Consider the following 24,525-nt stretch of genomic DNA (forward strand, 5'->3'; position numbering starts at 1 on the left):
GCTTTGACTCCAAGCCATCGCTACTGGAAAACCAGTAAGGAAAGCATAAAATACTGCTCTACCATGAAGTATTATTATACAATACAAACAAATCCTCTCTCATTCCTTCTTCTCTTCCTTCTTCCACATTGAACTGATTCAATTCTAAAAGGTTTTTTTTAAAGATTACAAAGAATGATTTAGAAAAAAAGCCAGAAATATCTTCCTAGGGGTTCACCTTTATCATTTCAATATGCTTTTGAAAATTTCTGCTTAAGAACTAGAATTCAAAACACTCATACTGCTTCACTACGTCTGTAAAGAGGCAAAAAAAAAAAAATCACCAAATAAATTATACACCACCTCTACTAGTTACACTTGCAAGAACTGCTTTCCTTCTTGAGCTACAGCACACAAGAGCTGGCCCAGCTGCCTTCCAGAGCTGCTCCCTTCCAGGCAGGGCGCCCCACTCCCCACTGCAGACATCGTACCACCATGCAACTGTTCAGTACTTCCCAGTACTTCAGATATTTGTAGGTTATCAGCCGTGATTCCACATTTTCTACTGTGCAAATAGGAGATCCTCAATCTGAAAAGATCTGAGGGCTCCTATGAGAATTACTCTTCCCCCTGTGATCTTCTCCATTTGAGACTGACTGAACCATTTCCCTCAGCACTGCTGTACTGACAGGTGTAGCACTATCAACAAACAGCATGCATTGCTCCACAAGTCCTGTTCTGTATCTTTAACAGATTTAGTAATCAGTTCAACTGACAGAGATTTCATCCAATAGACTAACCAAGCAAATTTGTTATTTTCATTACAAATAATGGTACAGTCTTTATTTTTTCCTCCCTTATTGACAATTTTTGACCAAGTTTTTTTTCCAGTAAGGGCTAGCTGCAGTCAATACACCGTGAGAGGAAAAAGATACGCAAGGGAACGCTTGTGACAGGAAAGGGGGAGTTACAGAAGTGGATGGGAAATCCCACAAAGAAGCACAGCGTCTGGAAAAAGCTGCCAGTATGTGAAAAACAGCATTATTTCTTAAATTCAGAGCTTTGTAAAATACAGAGCTCTTCATAGAACCAGCAGCACACGTGCTGTCCAGACTGCTGTCAAACACTTTAAGAAACTTTTTATCCACCACAGAGGCACCAAAACAAGCATACCTAAGTGATGTACAGTAACTTCAATACCATGAAGAACCATGACTGTCTTTTAAGAGAAAGCTATAGGTGCTTCACTACAGGGCACAATGATCTTCTGTACAGTCCTTCCCTCGTTCAGGATACTGATGATCATCCCCTTCCTCACAACCCTGGGACAGCTGAGGTTGGAAGGAACCCCAGAAGGCCACAGGGCCCAACCCCCACGATGAGCGACCACGGTTTCACAGGGCTTTGCTGGCACAGCTCTGAGCTCTGAGCAACCACAGCACAATTCTGCCCTATTGCTCTGCACCCACCAGGGCTTCCTGCACAAAGTCTTAATGTTCCTGACACATCTGCCCCTCTAAGATTCAGTAAAGCCAGTAGTGCTGGTTTTCCTCCTCTCTGATAAAGAAGAGAAAAAAAATCTCAACATTCCTCCTCCAGTTCCAGCTTCCCTGGGCTCTCAGCCACAGTCACTCAAAAATGAATAAATACAAAACTTCCCAGGCCCTATTCACCTAAGCCACATGCTGCTGTGCTGGGATTTGTGTGCATACGGGGGACACTGGCTCGACCGAGCTCTGTGCCCATGCTGCTGCTTTTGTCCCCTACCCTTCTGTCACTTGCTTTGGCTCCGGATGTGGAAGCTGAGCCCCTGCAAACATTGGCTGAAAACGTTCAGGGGAAAAGGAAGCTGTTGTCCTGGACAGAAGGAAGACAGAGGACTGAAGGACTACTAAACCACTACAGGACTGTTCATTCTTGTACAGTCTAGCAGTAATTACCTACATAGAACAGTAGGTCTACCCACATGCTGGACAGTCCTGGCAATGACCTTACGATCGCCTGCTCTTTATAAAAGAAGTGACAAACATCATTCATGTACCAGTGGAAACTCATGCTACAATTCTTCTCGCAAACCTCCACCCAGGACAGTCTGCCAACAAGCACTAAGGATTCTTAACAGAAATTTTGACTGCTGGCAGCCCCACTGCCCAGCTGGTCAGACCTGGCACCACTCCAGGCTGTCAGATGGTCAAACAGCTTCTTAAATAGAAAGCAATTCTCATTTAACAAGAAGATTGTTAGAGAAAAAAAGAATCACTTTAAATGAAAGGCTTTGGGAATTCTAGTATTTGACTTTTCAGTGGATGCACTTTTGTGAAACCAGCATTTGTATATTTTACAAACTAATGTGTTAGCACAGAACAACTTCGTAAAGATGTAATCCTCATCACGTTAGAAACAGCTCACATACACCAACCAGAAGAACCCGAACAGTTTAACAGAAATTAACCACCTGTTGAACTTATTTAATAAAGAAATTTACCGTAAAATGCTCCTGTGATTTATAGTTCTCATCCAGGTAAACTCGAGCCCTGTTGTAGTCTTTCATCGCATCACTTGATAACAACTCTCTAAAAGATAAAGAAAAGATGGAAAATGAGGGGACATGCAAACATTCCACATTAACTCAGCATCATTCTCCGCACCAAAATGTCATCATTAACCAGAAGAGGACCACAAAGATGATCCGAGGGCTGCAGCACTTCCCTACAAGGCTGGGCTGACACAGCTGGGATTCTTCAGTCTGCAGAAGAGAAAGCAGCAGGGAGACCTTCTAGCAGCCTTCCAGTGCCTGAAGGGACTTCTTGTAAGGACAGGTAGTGACAGAACAAGGGGAAGTGGCTTTCAACTGGAAGAGGGTCGATTTAGACCAGAGGTTAGAAGAAATTCTTCACTGTGAGGCTGGTGATGCACTGGAACAGGTTGCCCAGTGAGCCTGCGGATGCCTCCTCCCTGGAAGCATTCAAGGCCAGGCTGGATGGGGCTGTGAGCAACCCGGGCTACGGGAGGTGTCCCTGCCTGCAGGGCTCCTAGAGGAACCACTGGCTTTTACCTCATTTTGGAACAAGTTTCAGGGAAGGTTTCCTGTGGCAGAGCCATCTACCTACAGGCTGTGGAGCTGAGAACATCAGCATCACTTTCAACATAACTCTCAATGCTTCTTAGTGCCTACTGGATACAGCTGTGAAGGACTTACGACTTTGAACGTCTGAACATTAGGTATAATTGGGTGATTAATGCCATAGCCTCAACTTCCCTGAACTCTATTATCTGCAGACTGAAAGCAGCCTGTTGACTTTCTGCCTAGAACAACATCGTAGCAGTACTTTCTAATTACTTACTTAACAAACTTGTCCACGTGAGACATGGAAGCCTCATAGTTTTTTCCTCCAAATTCTTGACAGTGTAAAGCCATGAAGTGGGGCTTGTGTGCATGAACAACCTGAAACAAACAAAAAACCAAATAAGTATAAAGTTGTATCCAGAGCTACTAACATACAGCATGTACACAATAAATGATGTAAAAGCAGACACTGCATTTCTGAAAACAGAACCATCAGCCAGAGAAGGACCTGAAAGAACAGCAATAAGAGGAGCATCGCTTGTTAGTGTGTGTAAAAGTTTCGTAACACATACTAATAATCTCAAATGTTGTAAGACAGTAATTTTGTTCTTGAACTGTGAATTTGTTACCAAGCACCTGAAGCAAATGCATAACCTCTTCCAGCTCACCTTGAAAAGGACTCAGCAGCACTAGCTGGGTCAGAGCATCTCTTGGCCTGGGATTTGGAAGAATTCCAACACCTGATTTCATTTTATGCTACAGCATCTCAAACTCCCTCAGGATGAAATGCTGACTAGGAATCTCATTTGATATTTTGACTTATGGAACATCTCATCCCCAAAATTACTTAAACATCATTATATGTGCACTGTATACACACTTATCTAACCCAGGAGACACAAACACCCGTTGTGCTATTTTAAATGTTAATCTTACATAGTGAAAACATCTTAAGGATTAAACAGCCAGCACTGTTTAGACACAATCAGACCAAAAGAAGTACAAAGTATGTTCCTTCACTGCACATCAAGTCAAATATGCAGCATTCATACATTCACTGCTGCTTTACACACTGTTATTTTGTCTTTAAGCATTTTGTCAGCATAAACTATATCCAGCATTGCAAAAGCCATGTCTAAAACACCTCTGTGTTGGCACTGAGACTCTACAACTTACATTTAACATTTTATTATCTTCAGAAGTAACGGATACTAGCTAAAAACAATCCAGTTTTGAAGAGGATAACAGCAGGAAGCATTTGCATGTGTGCTGGTGCAAGAAGTGTGCAGACACAGAACTGAAGTAACGGTCACTGGGCATGGTGGGGATGGGCTGGGGTGGGACTCGGAGATCTTAGAGCCTTTTCCAACCTTAATGATCCTGTGATTCACTTGGACACGAACAGGAATTAATGACCTAACTAGGACATGCAGTCATCTTGCCATAAGGATTCAGGTCCAACTAGAGTGGGACACAGCAAAAAAGTTAACTGAAAAAAAAAAAAAAAAGAAAAGCAGACAACAGACAAAACAGCTAAAAATACCAGAGCCAATGAAGTTTGGCCCAACTTGATACATGCATGTACTTTTCCTTTATGCGTTTGATATAACTATGAAAGCTTACATTAATAACAGCTGCCTTTACAGGTTTATCAGTAATTAGAAGAGAAGGCTCCAGCCCTTAGCCCAGCACCAAATCCCGTGCTGAACAGCACACTGTTACGAAGCGCCCGTGAACATGCTCCTTGGTACGGCTGCCAATACTAGAAGTTTTCATTGCCAGAAAACCAAACATTGTCTCACTTTTCAGCCAGACCCAACCGGCAACACCAGAGCCGCAGGAACCAACGCTGCAAGCAAACCTGCCCGCAGCCAAAGGGAGCAGCACCCCGGGGAGGCGGCGGGCGGCAGACGCAGCGCCAACCCGCAGCAGGGCTGCGCTGACGCAGCAAACGCAGCGCGCTCCTACGGCCGCCTTCCGCCTCACGGGCAGCGCAGCACCGACCCAAGCAGCGCCAGCCGCACGGCAGGCGGCGCTTCAGCCCGGCGGCGCGGCGCGGTCGTGGGGCTCGTTTCAGCCCGTGCGCTCTCCGCAAACACCGACACTTCTGCTCCGCCAATCGCCTCGCAAGGCTGTGTCCAATTTACGATCACTATAAAAAAAGCACAGCGTTCTGCAGAAAAACACACATTCTCATATGCATCAGAAGGCAGGACATCAAAACGCATGAGAGAGGGAGCAAGATGGATTAGGGAGCACCTGCCTGCTGCCACACTGTCCAACAGCCAAACAGTAATCAAGCGTCTTCATGAAGTTTGGTTGTTGGTTGATTTTCTTTATCGTCTTGGAGACATATTAACCAAACTCAACTTGCGACGCTGGGCTCTATGACAGAGCTCATTTGTGGTCCCTAAACAATACAAAGTCCCAACGCTCTATGTGCTTTATTGCTCCAAATCAGTTTTGGCTTCCAACTACAGATCTTATCTATTCTGATAGCTCTCTGAAATCACCATAATTAGAAAACAATTGTAACTGTTCAATGTTGTAAAGCAGACACATGCAATTCTGTTTCAAAGCAATACATCTACCAAACACTTGTTTCAAATAACATAAAAAAAAAAAAAGCATCAACACACGACATTATTCTTTTACAATCATACAAGAGTTAGGATCTCTTCTCACACAGCGAATATAACTAAGAAATTGCTAACTCCAAACTAAAATGAATAGTTTCAGAGAATGTAGGCACCAGCTGCCTCATCACATGCATTAAGGATGAGCAAGAGGGAGCCCTGAACATGGGATCCTGCAAAGAAAACACTGGAGAAATACTTTGCTGTGCTACAGCAACAGCAGAAAACATTGAAGCCTAGCAATTCCTGGAATCTGAATTGAGATGTACGTAGGACAGAGATCTCGGTGTATACTCAAATCTCTCAGTCTGAAATCACAGCAGGCGTAACAACAAAAAACTGCACACCACTTTTTGAAATGGGGAAATTGCCATAGCAGTGAGAGGCTTTAGTAGCATTCCTTGGAGGTTAAAGCACAAAAACACACCTGACTACTAGTTACATCATTCACATAACAAATACCTTCAAACTATGAGCAAATTGGTTCTGCTTCATTACCCATTACTAGTTTTCAACTGCGATAAAAGAACAGTACATAATAATGAATAATGGATGTTTCAGAGTTTTAAGTCCACATTTGCCAAAGGTTAAGGATCAGATATTAGATGACAAATACTGAATGTGCATCTATAACAGATCAGTATTTTTTAAAGCTAGGCGTTACTCTTGATTACCGGATGCACAAAACACAACCACACAACATCCCAGGCCGGAGGGAACCCACGAGGACCAGGCGCCAGCCCCGTGCCGCACGGCAGCACCCACCCCCAGCCCTACAGCTGAGCAGTGCCTGCGCTCCGCGGCTCAGAGCCGTGCCCACCGCCCTCTGGGGCACAGCCCTCCCCTAATCCCAGCTCCCTTGAGCCCTGCTGATGTCTGCAGAGCTCGGAGCCCTGCCTCCACTCTCCTTGAGAGGAAGGAGTTGAAGGGCCACCACAAGGCCCCACCTCAGCCTCCTCTGAACCAAACAAACCGAGGGACCTCAGTTGCTCCTCGCACCTCTTGATCTCTTGCCATCTTTGCTGCCCATCTCTAACAGTTTCACATCCTGCCTCTGTCGTGGTGCACAAGGTGCTCAAAGGTTCTTCTGTGTGAGGTCTGGCAGCACCTGCTCTGTCTCTCCTGCTGAGAAGCTGAGCATGGCACAAAGGAGCTGAGGGGAGCGGTGCAGGGCATAGCGCTGCCAGGGCCCCCTCCTGCAGCGGGACAGCTGGGTCTGGGCAGGCTGGGGACAGTAGAATCATTGAATAGAAGGTTGGAAAGGGCCTACAAGATCATCGAGTCCAACTGTCCTCCCATCACCATTGCTACCACAAGCACTAAACCAGATCTCGTAGCTCCTCATCCAGACGCCTCTTGAACACTGCAGGGACGGCGACTCCACCACCTCCCTGGGCAGCCATTGCAGTGCCTGACCACTGAGAGAAAAAGTTCTTCCTTATGTCTAATCTAAACCTCCTCTGGTACAACTTGCAGCCATTGCCCCGTGTGCTGCTCGTTGCCTGGGAGAAGAGGCCAAACCCCTCTTCACCACAGCCTCCCTTCAGGAGGTTGCAGAGTGCAGTGAGGTCTCCCCTGAGCCTCCTCTTCTCCGCACTGAACAATCCCAGCTCCCTCAGCCGCTCCTCATAAGGTTTGTGCTCCAGACCCCTCACCAGTTTCGTTGCCCTTCTCTGCACACGCTCCAGAACCTCAACATCTTTCCTGTAGTGAGGGGCCCAAAACTGAACACAATGCTCGAGGTGTGGCCTCACCAGTGCTGAGTACAGGGGGATGATCACCTCCCTGCTTCTGCTGGCCACACTATTTGTAATGCAGGCCATCTTGGCCACACTGCTGGCTCGTATTCAGCCGAGCATCAACCAACACCCCCAGGTCCTTTTCCTCTTCATAGTCATCCAGCCACTCAGCCCTAAGTCTACAGCGCTGTATGGGGTTACCGTGGCCAAACTGCAGGACCTGACACCTGGCCTTGTTGAACCTCATCCCATTCACCTCATTTGTACTTCTGTGCTCCTTATCTGCCATGGGAGGTAATGCCTGGGCCTGACTCAGCACAGAGGAAGACAGTCTGTTGCTAGCAGTTGGAGCTGAGCTCTGAGCAAAGCTCCCTGCGTGAAGGAGCTACTGCTGCACAAGCACACTGCGTATCAGAAGGCGCATGGCTGAACATGACCTGGTGTATTATTATACCGCAGTGCAGCCACAACAGAAAAAAGTCACTACCTAGCAATTACTAGGTAATTTTTAATGCCACTTAAGAGTATGCTGAAACTACTTGCAGTAGTTAGTTACTCCACACACACACACACAGCAGGAAACTCAAAAAGCCTGTGTGGAGTGTAGCAATTGGACAGATTCAATAGGATACAAAAAGGTGTTTTCACCAGAGGTGTAATGATGTAAGGACTGGCACGACATAAAGGTGCTATAAGAAGAGAGGAAAAGATTACTTACCCATACGAGAAGATTCAAGGCTTGCAGGGGAAAACTCCAGGAAGGGATCAAGGGATCTCCAGAAAGAGCTCCTTCCCCAGCAGCAGTCAGCCCTTAAATGAGGTCTAAGAGAGGTGCAGCCAGGCTCCACCCCTTCTGGTCACACAGCTGAATTGCCTTAGCTGTGCTCTCAGGGCTGACCTGGTCCTTTCCCAGGTGCTCAATCAGTGCTTCAGGCCACGACTCAACAATTCCCATATAAGGAATTATTTACATTTAACAATACTTCGGTGCCATTCTTAAGTAATTCTTGAAGGTCTTTTACTTACTTTACGTAATATGCAGCATATTACCACCAGCAGGTAAGCAGCTTTATGCCTTTCTCCTGCTCCTCAAGAAACCCACAGACAGCTCCTCACGCCATGGCCCACAGGTAGAAGCGCTCAGCCCCATGACACCCTGCACACCTGTCCCACACCACAGCCTGTTCCTACAGCTGCCCCTGCTCCCCGTGAGGCCCTGCGGCCAGCTCCCAGCCTGGCACTGTACCTCCAAGGTCCTTAAAGCTGGGGCCCAAAGCAGGGAGGCATGGATCCCTATCCTGAGGCCTGCAGGCTGCACAGCTTCACGAAGAAATGGGTGCTAGCAGCACATACATACACTCAGTTTATCAGATCAAAAACTATTTTTCCGGGTCTCATTTGAGGTTTGTTTTTTGGCTTTTTTTTTTTCCTGGGTGCTTCCTTCAAATCTCAGAGTAAGGCATCTATAGAGAAATTTTCATCATTAGGAGACTGATTTGATTTTGTTCCATACAAAGTCTCTGCAACAGAAACCAGTAAAAAGGGCTGGGTAAGGGAAACACACGTTTCTAAATGCTGGCTGTGCTCATGCAATAGAAACTCCGAAACTCCCGGTGCCCACCGCTGGCCACGCCAGGCAGTGCAGCAGCGCCGGCGCTGTGCGGCCCCAGCAGCAGAGTGCCACAAGTTTCCGTGATGTCACAGCACACTGCTGTCGCCTGGCACCAGAAAGAGGTCCTCCCGACCCGCTCGGCAGCCAGGCTGTGCTCGCGTTGCCTCAAATTCCACTTGAGAAGGAATCGCTGAACCAGCACCTCCGTAGTGAGGCTTCGACTTGCAGAAATATGCTGAAATCCACACGTGCGCCGTGCAGCTGAGTGCTATTGCACAGATTTCATGCTACAGAACGAAACAAAGCGCACAACCCCATCTGAATAAGGCAAAAGGCCTAAACTCACAAGAGCGATTCAGTCCATCACTGTCTAGTTAAACAAAGATGATTAAATCTGCTGAGTAAACAGCTAACTTTGAGGCTGTCTTTGTTTCCCCCACAAAAAAAGGGAAACCCACGCACCATACAGCACAGCACAAACATTTCTAAACAGCTATAGCAAAATTGTACTCCACTTTTAGGTACGCTTTTTAATGTTACTATTACTGCACATGACACCTCTAAATACTCTCCAACAACACAGGTAAACTGCATGAAGCAAAAAAATATCTCACCTCCACCTTTGCATCCACAGTGACTGTTTGCCATGAATATGACAAAGAAGACTGTTCCCAAAATTACCAATGATTTTCAATAGCATCAGCTTTTGAAGGAATGAAGAAGGGGGAGAAGACAAAATAAACAGAAGGGCTCCCTACATGCCCCACAGCCTCCCACACAAACATGGCTTCTTGGATGCTTTTCCAATAACAGGCCCTTATTTTTCTCTCCAAGAACTAACATTACTGTGGGGGCAGTGAGGGACACAGCAGGCTAGGAAAACCCAGGCAATGAATAAGGGGCTGAGAGGCTGGTGCCACCATAGGAACTTCATGTTTTTCGACCATGGGGCAATTTACTCAGCAGCTGATCTAATGGCTGCAGATGGATGTCACCTGTCTCTAAGAGGGAAATGGATCCTAGCCCAAAAGCTAGCAGGGCTCAGTGCAACAGCTTTAAACTCAGCCCCTCACTACAAGAAAGATATTGATGCCCTGGAACATGTTCAAAGAAGGGCAACAAAGCCGGTGAGGGGTCAGGAGCACAGGCCTTACAAGGAGCAGCTGAGGGAGCTGGGATTGTTCAGTGTGGAGAAGAGGAGGCTCAGGGGAGACCTCATTGCTCTCTGTAACTTCTGAAGGGAGGTTGTGGTGAGCTGGGGGTTGGCCTCTTCTCTCGTGTAACGGTGACAGAACTAGAGGGAATGGCCTCCAAATGCACTGGGGAGGTTCAGGCTGGGTGTTAGGAAATACCACTTCTCTGAAAGAGTGACCAGGCGCTGGAATGGGCTGCAGAGGGAGGTGGGGAGTCACTGACCCTGGGGGTGTTCAAGGAACGTTTGGATTTTGTGTTGAGGGACGTGGTTTAGTGAGAGCTATTGGTGATGAGTGGATGGCTGGGCTGGGTGATCCCGTGGGTCTTTTCACACCTTGGTGATTCTGTGATTCTAAACGAGGTAGCAAGGGGATGCAGTGAGGTTTGCTAGGGTGCGGCAAGTAGCCTGGGGCTTTATACTAGATCCAATGGGGGAAGAGCCTGAAGTGCAACAGGACAGAGAAAGGCTTAGGGTTGCAGTCACCAGGAGATTGCGGGGAAAAACTTCTGACCTGCCCTGTAGGATCTTGCAGGGACTTCTCAGAGGAGGTAAAGTTGCCAACCTCTCATCTGAAAGCTTCTCATGTCCCTCTAGGAAGCAATGGGGGAAACTTCATATTTCTTCTGGAGGTTTAACAGTGGGCTCCTCTAGAAAGGTGGTGTGTCAGAAACCCCAGTTGAAGTGTGCATGCACAGTTCCTATGCATGCAGCATAGGAAATAAGCAGGAGGAGTTGGAAACCAGGATGTGCTTGGAAAACTACAGTCTGGTTGCTATGATGGAAGTGTGGTGGGGATGACTCCCATAACTGGAATACTACTGTAGAGGGATATCACCTTTTTAGAAGGGATAGGCTAGGTAGGAAGGGTGGGGGAGTTGCTCTATATGTCTAAGGGTGGTTAGAGTGTGAGGGGCTCCCTCTGAGAAACGATGAAGAGAAGGTTGAGAGCCTATGAGTTAGAATTGGGGATAGGACTAATGAAGGGCACCTAGTGGTTGAGGTGTACTACAAGCCACCTTGATCAGGGGGAGCCTGTTGACAAGGCCTTCTTCCTTCAGCTGCAGGAGGCTCCTGCTTGCAGGCATTTGTCCTTGGGGATTTAAACCACCCAGATAGCTGCGGGAAAACCACTCAGCAAGCTCCAAAAGATCCGGGAGATTACTGGAGTGCATGGATGATGATAACTTTCTGGTTCAAGTACTGTATAGACCAACCTGATCTGCTGCTCACCAGCACAGAGGAGATCATTAAAGGCATTAAGATCGAAGGCACCAACCATGCCCTGGTTCAGTTCAGGATCTCAAGGCCTGGCAAAAAGTGGGATCAGAATCCTGAACTTTTTGGGAGAGCAAACTTCAGGCTGTTTAAGGAATTGGTGGATGAGATATCTGGGAAGCTGCCCTTAGAGACAAAGGAGTGGAAGAAAGCTGGCTACTCTTCAAGGATACCTCTTTGAAAGCACAAGAGCTCTCCACCCCTCAGAATAAGAAAACAGGCAGGAGAGCAGGAAACTGACATGGCTTGGCAAGAACCTGCTAGTCAGATTGAGGGAAAAGGGACTGTGTGGCTGTGGAAACAAGGGCGTCACCTGGGGAGAATACAGGGATGCTGTCAGGACTTGCAGAGGGGATTAGGAAAGCCAAGGCACAGATGAAAGTGAACTTGGCAGAGATGTTAAAAACAACAGGAAGGGTTTCTATAGGTTTGCTGGCCAGAACAGGCAGGCTGAAGAGAGCGTACCTCCTTCAGAAAATGAGAGAGGAGAACTAGCTATGACAGATAAGGAGAAGGCTGAGGTACTAAATGAGTTCCCTGCCTTGGTCTTCACTGTCAGCCAGGATTCTAATATTTCTCATGTCCCAAAAGCTTGCACCCCTGGGCCTCTAGGTGGGAACTGTGGGAGTAAATTCTACCACCACCACCCCCCACTCCCCCACTGTAAAAGCAAGGCAAGTCTGAGACCAGCTCATGAAACTGAATGTATACAAGTCTGTGATATGCATTTCAGGGTCCTAAAGGAGCTGGCTGATGGGGTTGCTAAGCCATTGTCCTTCATACTTGAGAAGTGGCTGTCGGGCAAAGTCCCTGTGGACTGAAAAAAAAGAAAATGTCACTCCCATTTACAAGAAAGGGAGACAGGAGGGCCCAGGGGAATACAGGCTAGTAAGCTTAACTTCTGTGCCTGGGATTACTGTGGAACAGATCTTCCTAGAAGACATGTTAAGGCACATGAGCAATGAGCAGGTGATCAAAGACAGCCAGCGTGGCTTTACCAAAGGAAAGTCATGCCTGACCAGTCTGGTGGCCTCCTACAATGGAGGGGCAACACTGGTGGACAAAGGGAAGGAGATTGATGTCATCTACCTGGACTTGGGCAAGACCTTTGACATGGTCCCCCGCCACAGCCTTATCACTAAATTGGGAAGTTAAGGATTTGAGGGGTGGACTATTTGCTAGGTAAGGAATTGATTAGAAGGCCTTACACAGAGGCTTGTGTTGAATAGCATTATGTCCAGATGCAGGCCAACGACAAGTGGTGTCCACCAGGGGCCCTGGGACCAACGCTCTTCAGCATCACCAGTGACGTCAGCGATGGGCTCCAGTGCACCCTCAGCAAGTCTGCTGGTGACACCAAGCTGAGCAATGGCATTGACACATTAGAAGGAAGGGATGACACCCAGAGGGACCTTGACAAACTCAAAAGGTGGGCCTGTGTGAACCTAATGAGGTTCAAAATGCTGAGTGCAAGGTTTGCACTTGGGTCAGAGCGATCCCAGATACGTGTACAGACTGGGAGAAGAACTTGAGAGTAACCCTGCAGAGAAGGACCTGGGGGTGCCGGTGGATGAAAAACTGAACAAGCCAGCAGTGTGCTCTTGCAGCTCTGGAAACTTGGTCTAGTGCCTGATTTGGAGGTTTGTGTCCCCATCTGTGGAAGGAGGGTTGAAATTTGATGATCTCTGAGGTCACTTCCAACCCAAGCCATTCTATGATTAAAACTGGATACTGGACACTTCACATAAGTCATACAATAATCCATTTGATGTCCTATGAGTACTCTGTCATTTGCTTAACATCTAGCTCATTCCATCATCCAATTTCATGTTGAACAGAAAAATCTTCCCCAAACACATAGTACTCTGAACCACAATTCTTACAAAATACATATTCACTTTTCTCCAAACCAATATTTTTTCCTCCTTGTTTCCAAGGGACGCTTTTGAGATAAAAGAGTACGCTTTCACTGAACAGAAGATGGGAATCTAAGCCACAGTAGCTAAGATCCAAGTTACCAGTACATATTAAGAAATGAGACAGTACAGCCAGCATCAGGACTTCACTGAATTCTGTCTCTATACAAGAGGTTTCTTTCATCTTCATTGTAATTTCCAGTTATGACACGCACTCTACAACATCCTTGCTTCTAAGATTTTTCTCAACTGCCTTGATTCAAGTAGGATCTTTTTAACTGTAAGTATTATTTTCTGCATGAGACATTAGAAATTAGCACAAACTGCACCTTGAGATTTTGCAGCATCCTTCCTCCCCTTCTCTCTGGCAAATCAACAGATCATTACTGAATTTGCACAGCTCCGTGTGAGGACGACGCACAGGAGCACAATGCACCACAGAAAGCGCATTGCATACCTGCCGGTTTCCTTCTGCAGGACCTGGCCTGACAACAGGATTATTACCACACGTGGAGCAGAGGGGTTTACCAGACACGGACAAGCTTTGCTGCACACAGCAGCCATCCAGCACTGCCTAACCAATGGTGGTTGGCACAGCGACCTCTGAAATCCCTTCAGAGCATCCCTGGCAGCATCACTTTTACAAAATGCCTACAGATTTCCAGTTCAAACAAAGAGTGCACTACACACTAAGCTGTCTCAGAAGACACGAACAACCCTGCGCTGCCCAGTCTGCTCCAGAGCAATGAGCGCGAGTCCAGGTCACGGCGGCTGTCACTGAGAGCCAGCAGGGAGCAGCTGCCCATCAGCAGAGCCACAGCGTGCAACAGCAGGAAACGCACCCAGCGCAGACTCACCCGGCACCCCTCCTCCCCTGCTCTGCACAACATCCAGGTGGCGCTTAGCAGAACAACTGTCCATTTGTTCTCCCCCTTTGCCAAACACAACGCCCAGCAGGCTGGAAATCTTTCCTCACAGATTCTGTCATGTTACACTATTCCCTAAATGGAAGACATCTTCTTCCAAGTATAGCTTCTGTCCTGCTTCCCCACCCTCCCCCTGCCCCCACATCCCTTAGATGCAACATCCATGCCTTCCAAAACCTGTGGTAGCCTATTCCAAGCAGCCAGTGACAAGCCACCAGAAGCGGTCAGCAGAACAAATGCTGCCAGCTTCATACATTACATAACTGCAGAACACGACTTATTTCTTACTACTACAATCTAAAGTTACACCAAACAAAACAGTCTGCAAATCTACAATGCAAATCCAGCATTTAAAATAAATGACATACACTGCCAAATGAGAACGTCTAGATTCTTAATGAAAAGAGAAGATTCAAAGATTTCACAGGCGTTTGTATGAGAATAATACTAGAGAAGGCAAAAAGTGAATTACTTAGTGATCAGAGGGGTAGAAGTAAAAACAATGTCAGTTATACAAGTGATAACAGTGCTAACTACCAATTTTGGCTTTACGTAATGTGAAAGTTACTGCAGTTTCCACATCTAAGAAAAACAATGAAGCTGACCATAATGTCAGTATACAAACTATACACATGCTTAGAACATACTGCCTTTTACATGCTATTCACAAGAGTAATTTTTACAGGCTGTAATTCTTAGATTAATGGTCATAAGGGCACAGATGTTGAAAACTCAGACTTTAATTACAAGTCTGTGAATTCAGAAAACCACGCTGCCTATTTTAAATGTCAGTTCTACCTATAGCAAACACTGAAAGTTTTTTCAATTTTTTTTTTTTTTATTTTATTTTATTTTTTTTTTAAATATGACTACATTCAAAGCAAAGTGCTTGACCTACTAATTAGCCTGAAGCCACAGACAACGCCCGGTGTTCTGGTAGCACACAGGAGCCTGCCCATTCCAAACATTGCCCATTCAGGCAAAGATATTTCTAACAAAATCAGCTGTGGCCTGCAACTGAAAGAAAGGGATTCTGAGAACAAGGCTCTGTGAAAATCATCAAATCTGGAGCAAACAGAGCTGAAATCCACCTGTCAGACAGCTGGCACGTCCCACCCTATGCTTTATGGAAGCTACAGTATGCCCAACACATGTAGAATCACAGAATCCTTAGAGCTGGAAGGGACCTCTGATAGCCATCTAGTGCAACCCCCCACACTGAACAGGGACATCAAAGCTACATCAGGTTGCCCAGATCCAGCCTGATCTTGAAAGTCTCCAGAGATGGAGCACCCCATCCTCTGTGCAACGTGCTCCAGAGCCTCACCGCCCTCACCGTGGAAGACTTTTTCCCTTACATCAAACCTAAATCTCCCCTCTTTAAGCTTGAAGCCATTTCCCCTCGTTCTATCACCAAAAACCACGCTAAAGAGTCTGTTCCCTTCTTTCCTGTAGCTCCCTTTTAAATACTAACAGGCTATCAGGTCACCTCACAGCCTTCCCCAGGCTGCACAGCCCCAGCTCTCTCAGCCTGCCCTCACAGGAGAGGTGTTCCATCCCTCGGTTCATTTTTGTGGCCCTTCTCTGGACGCTCTCAACAGGCCCATGTCTCTCCTGCACTGAGAACTCGACATCTGGATGCAGTACTCCAAGATGAGGCCCCACCAGCACAGAGCAGAGGGGCAGGATCACCTCCCTCGCCCTGCTGCTTTGAATGCAGCCCAGAATGCGGCTGGCTTTCTGGGCTGCACAGTGCTGGCTCACATCCAGCTTGCCAACCACCAGTACCCCTCATCTCTTCTGTCAGGGCTGCACCCAACCCTTTCAGCCCTGCCAGTGCAGGCTTTTGGGCCACCTTTGTCTGATATGATTCACCAGGAGCTGGGGGGCAGCTCTGGTTGAGAGCACTGCCCAGCTGCACGGGCCCCCAACAGTTGAACCACTCCAGGGAAGCAAGGCAAGTTCTCAGAAACTGACTTAATTCTCATTTTGGTTTAGGTTTGTTCCTTACTGCAGCCACAAGAAAGGACTGCAGGAACTGCAGCTATCTTTACTGTCCTCACCTCAGCTAAAAAAAGCTCAAAACGCAAGCTTTGCCAATGCTCTGGTTTCTGCAGAAAAATCATAGCCTGTTTTAAGCATGAAGACACACATTAAGAATGGCTTTATGCCCATTTGTGACAGCAGCACCACACACTGAGAAGAATGTACATTTTTATCCTGTTTATGGCCACTACTGGGCATTCAATTTATTTATTTATTTATTTATTTACTTTTTAACCCCAATGGCTTCTCTGCAGGAGGAGGTGGATGCATCTGTGAACCAAGAAATACTTCAGTGTAATCCTGGCAGCTCTGAACCCTGTGTCCACACCCCTAACTCAAAGCATGTTTTAAATAGCAGCAGCGCACAGCCACTCGCATTCCTTTCTAACTCTGAGCTTCACAAGTGAAAATAAAACAAACTCAGCTGGGTGCTTTATTCTGAGCACCTTTTCCTTCTCTTAATCCAAGAAGTAAAGCACGGTGTGAACAGAACCTCCTGCAGTTCAGCACTAAGAGAGTCACAAAAAAAACTATACAAAAATCCCCACGTGGTCTTATACAGCCTCCTTAAAAGCACCTTCAATTCTTCACCAAGAAGGGTGAGGTATTTCTGCTAACAGGAGGGCCTGGAATTACCAAGGCCAGACCACATATCCCTCCCAGGCCCAAATTAAGTCACAAAGTCGCTGCCAAATTCTCAGTTACAGCCTCACACCTCTCACCAAGTGGGCCAGCAGGGCCCTGCAGCACCACAGCACAGCGCCGGCAGCACAGAGCAGGCACGGGACGGAGCTCCCTCCAGCCAGCAGCCGCCTGCAGGGAGCCTGCCTCTGCAATGCCAGGGATTGAGGAAGTACTCCTGGCCTTCCAATGCATGCTGACAGATTAAAATTTGTCGTGCTGAGCCAAAATGCAGCAAGACGCAAAATACGATGACAGCTGTAGCAGAAGAAAAACGCTAGACCATTTCTCAAATTTCCACATTCCAAGAGAGCAAGTTTCTGAAATTAAGCTTTTGGAAGTGAATTAAACAAAAGTTTTCCTAAAGGAAAAGTATTATTATTCTGGCTCTGTAGAGAAAATCTGAAAACACGTTCAATTACAGAGGCAGAAGCAGCAAAACCCAAAGTTAGGCACTGTGAGCTTTCCTGTCTGGAAAGCATTATGACACGCTAACTTTAAAGTTAATATTCTAGTCCGCAGAAGAGAAGGAACACTGTCACCCAGTCATTTAGGGAATGTTTCTGATGACACTGTATTTTAACCGGATGACGTGCTTTAACCTTTTAACCAGTCTGTTAAGCATTAATGGACAGGCAGACCGTCTCCTCAGAACCCTCTTCTCGTTCCTAAAATGCCACTTCTTGAGATGCTGACCTTGCCCCTGCTTTGCAGGGGATTATTCAGACTGACTTTAAGCCCTCTTACATACAGATCAGAATATAGTATAATACCTTCAGCTTATATCACAAGGAAAAGCGTTACGAAACCACATTATCACCATGTATTCACCAATGGAACCAACTGAAAAGAAATACAGCAGTGAGAAGGAAAAGCTTGACCACAAAGCCAGCAATGGGAAACCAGAGCAGCAGCGAGGCTGAGGCTCGGGCCGTTCCTGCAGGCAGCCAGCTGTGTGCCCAGGCAGCACACTGGGAGCAGCCCTGGGGCTGTGCCAGGAGCCGGCGCCCATAAATAGCTGGGCTGAGTTCTGCCGGTCTGCCCCGTCACTGCGCTTTATTTTTCCTTAGGGGAAAAATAGCAACTGCTGCGAACTGGCAGAAAGCCACCCAGCGTTTGATAGTAGACCAATTTTAAAATACAAAGTCAGCTGTCATCCAAAAGGCAGACTTGAAATTCACAAGGGACTGATACATCCAAATAAAACAGTAAAACATTTATCAGCTCTATCAACAGTGCTCAGAAAGGTAATAAAGTAGTGAGCTTTGAGGGCTGCTATGTTGTAAGATGAAATTACACGCTAAAATTCAATTTATTTTTTTTTTTTAAATCTGCATTTCTTGGTAAAATTGTGTAGTTTAACACAAAAATATGCAAGATTTAAAGTAAGGCAAGGGAAAATGCTTTCGAACTAAAAGATACAAGGTTTAGGCTGGGCATAAGGAAGAAGTGTGTTACAGCGAGACACTGCATGGGCTGCCCAGAGAGGTGGGGGTGGTCGCTGCAGACAGCCTAGAGCAGGGGACGGGATCTGGGCACTGGTGGAGCTGTGGGTGTCCCTGCTCACTGCAGGGGTGGCACCGGGCAGCCTTCCAAGGCCCCTTCCAACATATAGAAGACTGTGATTATACAGTATTCGTAGAATCACACCACAGAATCACAGAACTGCTTGGGTTGGAAAGGACATCAGGGATCACCATGTTCCAACAGCCCCCTGCTGCAGGCAGGTGCTAGATCAAGTGCTACATCAGACTGCCCATGGAATGGGGCACAAACTTAAAAATTTTAGCGTGGGCTACTTAAATGTTAAAGTCTTCCACACGCTGTTCTGGGAAATGCATATAGCAGTAACCTATGATAAAACATGAAGTGACCTGTGCTGATGTAAAATCCCTAGCTTAAAGTTGTTGGAGCTTAAACAGAAAGCCATAGAAATGCTCCTTAATGTGTTACTTAACATTCATAGAATCAAAGTTGGAAAAGACCTACAAGATCACCCAGCCCAGCCATCCACTCATCACCAATAGCTCTCACTAAACCACGTCCCTCAACACAAAATCCAAACGTTCCTTGAACACCCCCAGGGTCGGTGACTCCCCACCTCCCTCTGCAGCCCATTCCAGCGCCTGGCCACTCTTTCAGAGAAGTGGTATTTCCTAACGTCCAGCCTGAACCTCCCCAGTGCATTTGGAGGCCATTCCCTCTAGTTCTGTCACCGTTACACAAGAGAAGAGGCCGACCCCCAGCTCACCACAACCTCCCTTCAGAAGTTACAGAGAGCAATGAGGTCTCCCCTGAGCCTCCTCTTCTCCACACTGAACATTCCCAGCTCCCTCAGCTGCTCCTCCTAAGGCCTGTGCTCCTGACCCTTCACATCTCCATTGCCCTTCCCTGGACGCACTCCAGAGCCTCAATGTGATCCTCCCCCTCTACTCTGCCCTGGTGAGGCCTCATCTGGAGCACTGCGTCCAGTTCTGGGCTCCCCAGTACAAAACAGACAGGGATCTCTTGGAAAGAGTCCAGCGGAGGGCCACCAAGATGGTGAAGGGCCTGGAGCATCTCTGCTATGAGGAAAGGCTGAGTGAACTGGGTCTGTTCAGCCTTGAGAAAAGGCTGAGAGGGGACCTGACCCAGGTCTGTAAATATCTGAGGTGTGGGGGGCAGAATGGCGAGGCCGGACTCTTTTCATCAGTGTGTGGAGACAGGACAAGGGGAAACAGCCGGAAACTGCAGCATAGGAAGTTCCGCACAAATGTGCACAAGAACTTCTTTACAGTGAGGTGACGGAGCACTGAACAGGCTGCCTGGGGAGACTATGGAGTCTCCTTCTCTGGAGATGTTCAAGACCCACCTGGACACCTACTTGTGCAACCTGGTGTACGCAACTGCTTTGGCAGGTGCTTGGACTCGATCTCTGGAGCTCCCTTCCATCCCTGACGATTCCGTGATGTCTTCCTTGCAGTGAGGAGCCCAAACTGGAACACAGTTCCAGTGCAGCCTCACCAGAGCTGAGTACAGGGGGACAATCACTTCCCCGGTCCTGCTAGCAACTACTTCTGATAGAAGCCAGGATGCCATTGGCCTTCTTGGCCACCTGGGCACACTGTTGGTTCGCGTTCAGCTGAGCATCAATCAGTACCCCCAGGTCCATTTCCTCTCCACAGTCTTCCAGGCACTCTGCCCCAGGCCTGTAGCATTGCCCAGGGTTGCGGTGGCCGAAGCAGGACCCGACATTTGTTGATCATCATCCCGCTGCCCTCAGCCCAGATCTCTCGTAGGGCTTTGCTACGCCCAGGCGGACTGACACTTCCAGCCAACCTGGTGCCATCTGCAATCTTACCCAGAGTGTACTCAGTGCCCTCGTTCAGGTCATCAACAGAGATATTGAAGAGGACAGGCCCAATTCCGATCCCTGCAGAACACCACTCATAACCAATCACCGGCTGGATTGAACTCCATTACTCAAACATGAAGACATCTTTTCATTATGGGCTTAATTTCTAAAAACATTTTAAACAGAGTACTTTTATTTTTGCAGAGGTTATTCTGACAGCTTGCACAAGGACTTCACTCTCAGAAGTTATGCAAACTGTAGTGACACAACCACATATGCAAATTGAATTCCTCAGAAGAATGGAAAAAACTTGTGGTCTGTGGTTTACCTGGGTTTTGAGTTTATGAAGAAGCATTACCAGCCTTTTTAAAAGCCAGTTTTCAGCACTTCTGATGAATTTCAATTTGCAGAGGACTTCGAGCATGCAGAACTTGAATAAAAATATATTTGAAGTTCTACATGTACTGGGTTGCTACGCAGCCTTACATCAGGACTGTGCAGCGCTACTTTTAGCACAGCATGTTAGTCTCTTCCTTAAAGTTTTACTCCACTTCCTACCACATTAGCAGCAAACAGAGCAAGCAGCAATCCTACCCAAGGCACTGACGTGAGGAGGAAGGATTCAAGGCTCCTGCTTTCCTCCTGAGGACTGTTTGCGTCATTCCCTACTGGTGATGAGTAGAACTGGCAACATTTTTGTTTTAAACACAGCTTCCTTGGACTGCAGATAAGGAAGGCAGAAGGAGTGGAAAGGAAAGAGGCAGCAGAACTGCTGTATCCGAGGGATGGGCCCAGGGCTGCTGCAGTTGCACTTCAGCTGGTCGCACCCGGACTCGACCTGCCAGGCGCACTAAGGAACCATTTCTCCCTGCTTTGAGCCTGGTGTGCTCGACATTCAGTGGGACAAAGACAGACCTACTTCAGCTCCACACCAGTGGTCTCTGCTCCAGAATACTAGCAGCTCATTTCTCCCCTCCTTTTCCTGTTTTCCACCAAGTATTTGGAGACATTTCCATAGCGCACACCCCCGCTTCACTAACAACTGAACATACAGTCTTGTCAATAAATATGCAGAAGTAACACGATGTTATGAAATATTCAGTGATCTAAAGGCGAAAAAAAAGGCTTCCATCTATTTAAATATATATTCCCTTCATAGGAGTTGTTTTTGTGGTTTGTTTATTTTTTGTTTTGTTTTGTTTTGTTTGTGTGTGTGTGTTTTTTTTTTTTTTTTTTTAGTGTGAAAAGGTTTTTAAAATCAGAATTAGCCAAGGAAACCCATACAAATTAAACCCCACTAATCAATCAAGACAGAAGAAAAATAAGCTCATCTTTTGTGGAGCTGATAGACAATATGAATCTCAAACTGGTCATTTCATTGCAATTGCATTCAACTTGCTAGAAACTGCAGTGTTGTATGGTATTGCAGTGGTGGACATAAACGGCATTGGAACCTTGACCTTCCAAGATTATAATTCCAGTCACAAAAAAGTAACAAAACACTGAAAATCCAGTTTGCTGCAGTTTCACTTTAAAACTTGAACTGCAGAATGTTAACCATTTTTCCATAAGGGATTTAATAACGAATAAAGGAACTTCAGAACCTATCGATTCTGGAAGCTGTGATACAAACTATCGAAGTAAAACAGCACTAATGCTACACTGAAAGGATGGAAGGCTTCTAAACCTCTAACACAAAACCAGAACATGTTAGAGTGGCTTTCACACTTAAAAAAATACACAGTTAAGCTTATAACATGTTTAAGATACAGTTCCAGTACTTGTTATATTGCTCCGAAATGGGAAAATTTCAAGCGAGTTCAAATAAGAGGGCTGATCTGCTGCAAACCACCATCAGAAATGGCTAAGATTTTAATAAAAATGTGAACATATATATCACTTATTTTTTACAAAGCACTCAAACTGTTTTAAACCAGAAGACTGTCAATGAGAACAAATGATGCCTGCACACTAATCATTACAAATCCAAGGGCACTTTTTTTTAAGACTGGTTTTGAACATGACATAGGAACTTCAACTTCACAAAAGCAAAAGATCTTTATTTTATTAATAAGGAAGGAAGTTTCACCTTACCTGATAAAATTCCTGAAGCCAATTCTTCTGCAAGTTTTCTGGCTGAAAAGCAAAACACAAAAAAGTCAGGAACAAGAGTAATACATTTTTACAACAATATCACAGCCCTTGTCCCTTCTCTTGGTGCCTTCCATTTTTCGACAATTAAGGGAGACGCATTTCATCTACGACTTCACTACGTCCCTGCTCTTACAAGATGATCCAGTGATTAGATCCGCAGACCTGACGCTTATCAAAATACCTGCTTCTGAAGTACGCATTCACTGCCAGGATTTCAAAACCTTTGCGTGAACTGCTGACACCCAGTTTTTGCAATTTGAGAACACAGTTTCAAATTACACAGAGTTAATTCTAACAAACGGCCTCACAGACAGCTGTGCTTTTGCAGGACACTGGGGCTCCTGTCAGGAGCAAACAGAGAGAAGTGTTCAAAGTCGTTACAGAAGTTATGAAAACTGAAGAGCAAAAACACCGCGTTGTGCCTTCTATGAAGCACACAGCACACCAGATACGGTTATAGAGGTGGACGGATGGTTTCTACACATCAAGTGTGGACATTTACCGACTTACATTATCAGCAAGATTTGCTAATTCCTGCATTGTAGGCAGAAAACACAGACCCAAATCACTCTTCTACAGAAACAGTAGGAACGCACAGCGCCTGTGGGGCACAGCAGAACACATGGAACTGGAAATCAGAGGTCCCCCATCCTCCCCCAGCAACCGTTCAGGCAGTGTTTGGTCAGAGGCCAACACCAGCACCACAGTCCTGTTCTGCTGCATTTTCCTACCAAAATGTGTTATTTTCAATTATTTGAACACAACTCTACACTTACAGATTTATTCCATAAAGAACTGAGTAACCTCCACCCAAATTCCTTCAAAAAAAAAAAAAAAAGACATTTTTTTGAAAGCCAAGAGGAAAAAAGTGTCACTTCTGTCCCCTGCTCTCCCCTCCCTTTTGTTGATCGCGCATTCTTAATGGTCTCAAATTCAGATATAACTGGACAAGGAGGTGAAGCTCCCACTCCCCAGGTGCTCTATTTTCTCACAACAAGCTTTCTCAGCATTGCCTGTGGCAACTTGCTGCTGGGCTCAGAGCAGGCAAGCGCAGGGACCAGCAGCCCCTCCTCACATCCTGGCCCTGAGCACCCATCCCACACCTGGCCCAGCTCCACCTCTCAGCCAGAGGGACAGGGCTCGGCCCAACTTCGGGGTCGTCTTTAATAAACACAGGGCAAAACATTCATCTCTCCCATTCATGCCCTTCCGCTCAGCCAAATAATATTACAGAGCCACAGCAAGGAAGCTGCAGGCAATGAAGCAAGGGATAAAATATTCTCTCCAAAAGAACACTGTCTCTGTAAGCACTTGTTCTTGCAAGCTTAACCCTTTTTCCACTCATTTTGAACTTCCTGAGACAACTCCATGAATAATGATGAGAACTGACTTTCATGAAGCAACGAGAAAACAAACCAACCGGGAGCTGTGATTTCAAGCCAGTTCTTAACTGTAAGTTTCGACAGTGGCACAGGACGTACTGGTTGTAACCAGAACAGATGTAGACTAAGATGGAACCTGCTTACACGTGTTGCATGCAATTTCTGCAGGATTTCAACCAGAAGACCAAATTTAATCCAACAAGAAGGCAAGATCTTGGGATCTGCAAAGCTTCCAATTAATCATTTCTGGCTGTTACGAAGACTAGATGAGCAAGCCCTGCACTAGACTGCAGGCAGACCAACTGCTGTGCTTGTTCTCAAAACTGAAAGTAGTGCTATTTAGTGGGTGACAGACAGCTTTCACTTAAAATCAAAAAGCCTCAGAGTCCTAACTCTCCTTTACTTTATTTACACCAGCCACTAGATGCCCCAAAGGCCTATTAATTGTGAAAAATAATCCAATGTGGACAGAGACCAGCCATTTGCAAAAATACATATATATGAAAGAGCACTATTTTTACCTACAGCCTGTACTTACAGCAAGTAGCTGCCTATGGGGGCACAGCAAACCCAAAATCCCACA

At 46.4% G+C, this 24,525-nt stretch overlaps 1 protein-coding gene across 3 annotated transcripts in view; it reads right to left on the bottom strand.

Annotated features, from left to right (window-relative positions):
• The window catches only part of INPP5A (inositol polyphosphate-5-phosphatase A), a 175,552-nt gene that overhangs the window by 143,655 nt on the left and 7,372 nt on the right, over positions 1-24,525 (bottom strand). For all 3 annotated transcript variants that reach the window (XM_042818501.1, XM_042818502.1, XM_042818503.1), the window contains exons 2-4: positions 22,501-22,542; positions 3,324-3,424; positions 2,465-2,552 (exon numbers count right to left, since the gene is read on the bottom strand). In XM_042818501.1, coding sequence (XP_042674435.1) covers positions 2,465-2,552; positions 3,324-3,424; positions 22,501-22,542 — 231 coding nt within the window. The remainder of the gene's footprint in view (positions 1-2,464; positions 2,553-3,323; positions 3,425-22,500; positions 22,543-24,525) is intronic.

Source organism: Centrocercus urophasianus, unplaced genomic scaffold (assembly GCF_019232065.1).
Source record: "Centrocercus urophasianus isolate 14NV4802_14NV808 unplaced genomic scaffold, USGS_Curo_1.0 seq_17, whole genome shotgun sequence".
NCBI lineage: Eukaryota > Metazoa > Chordata > Aves > Galliformes > Phasianidae > Centrocercus > Centrocercus urophasianus.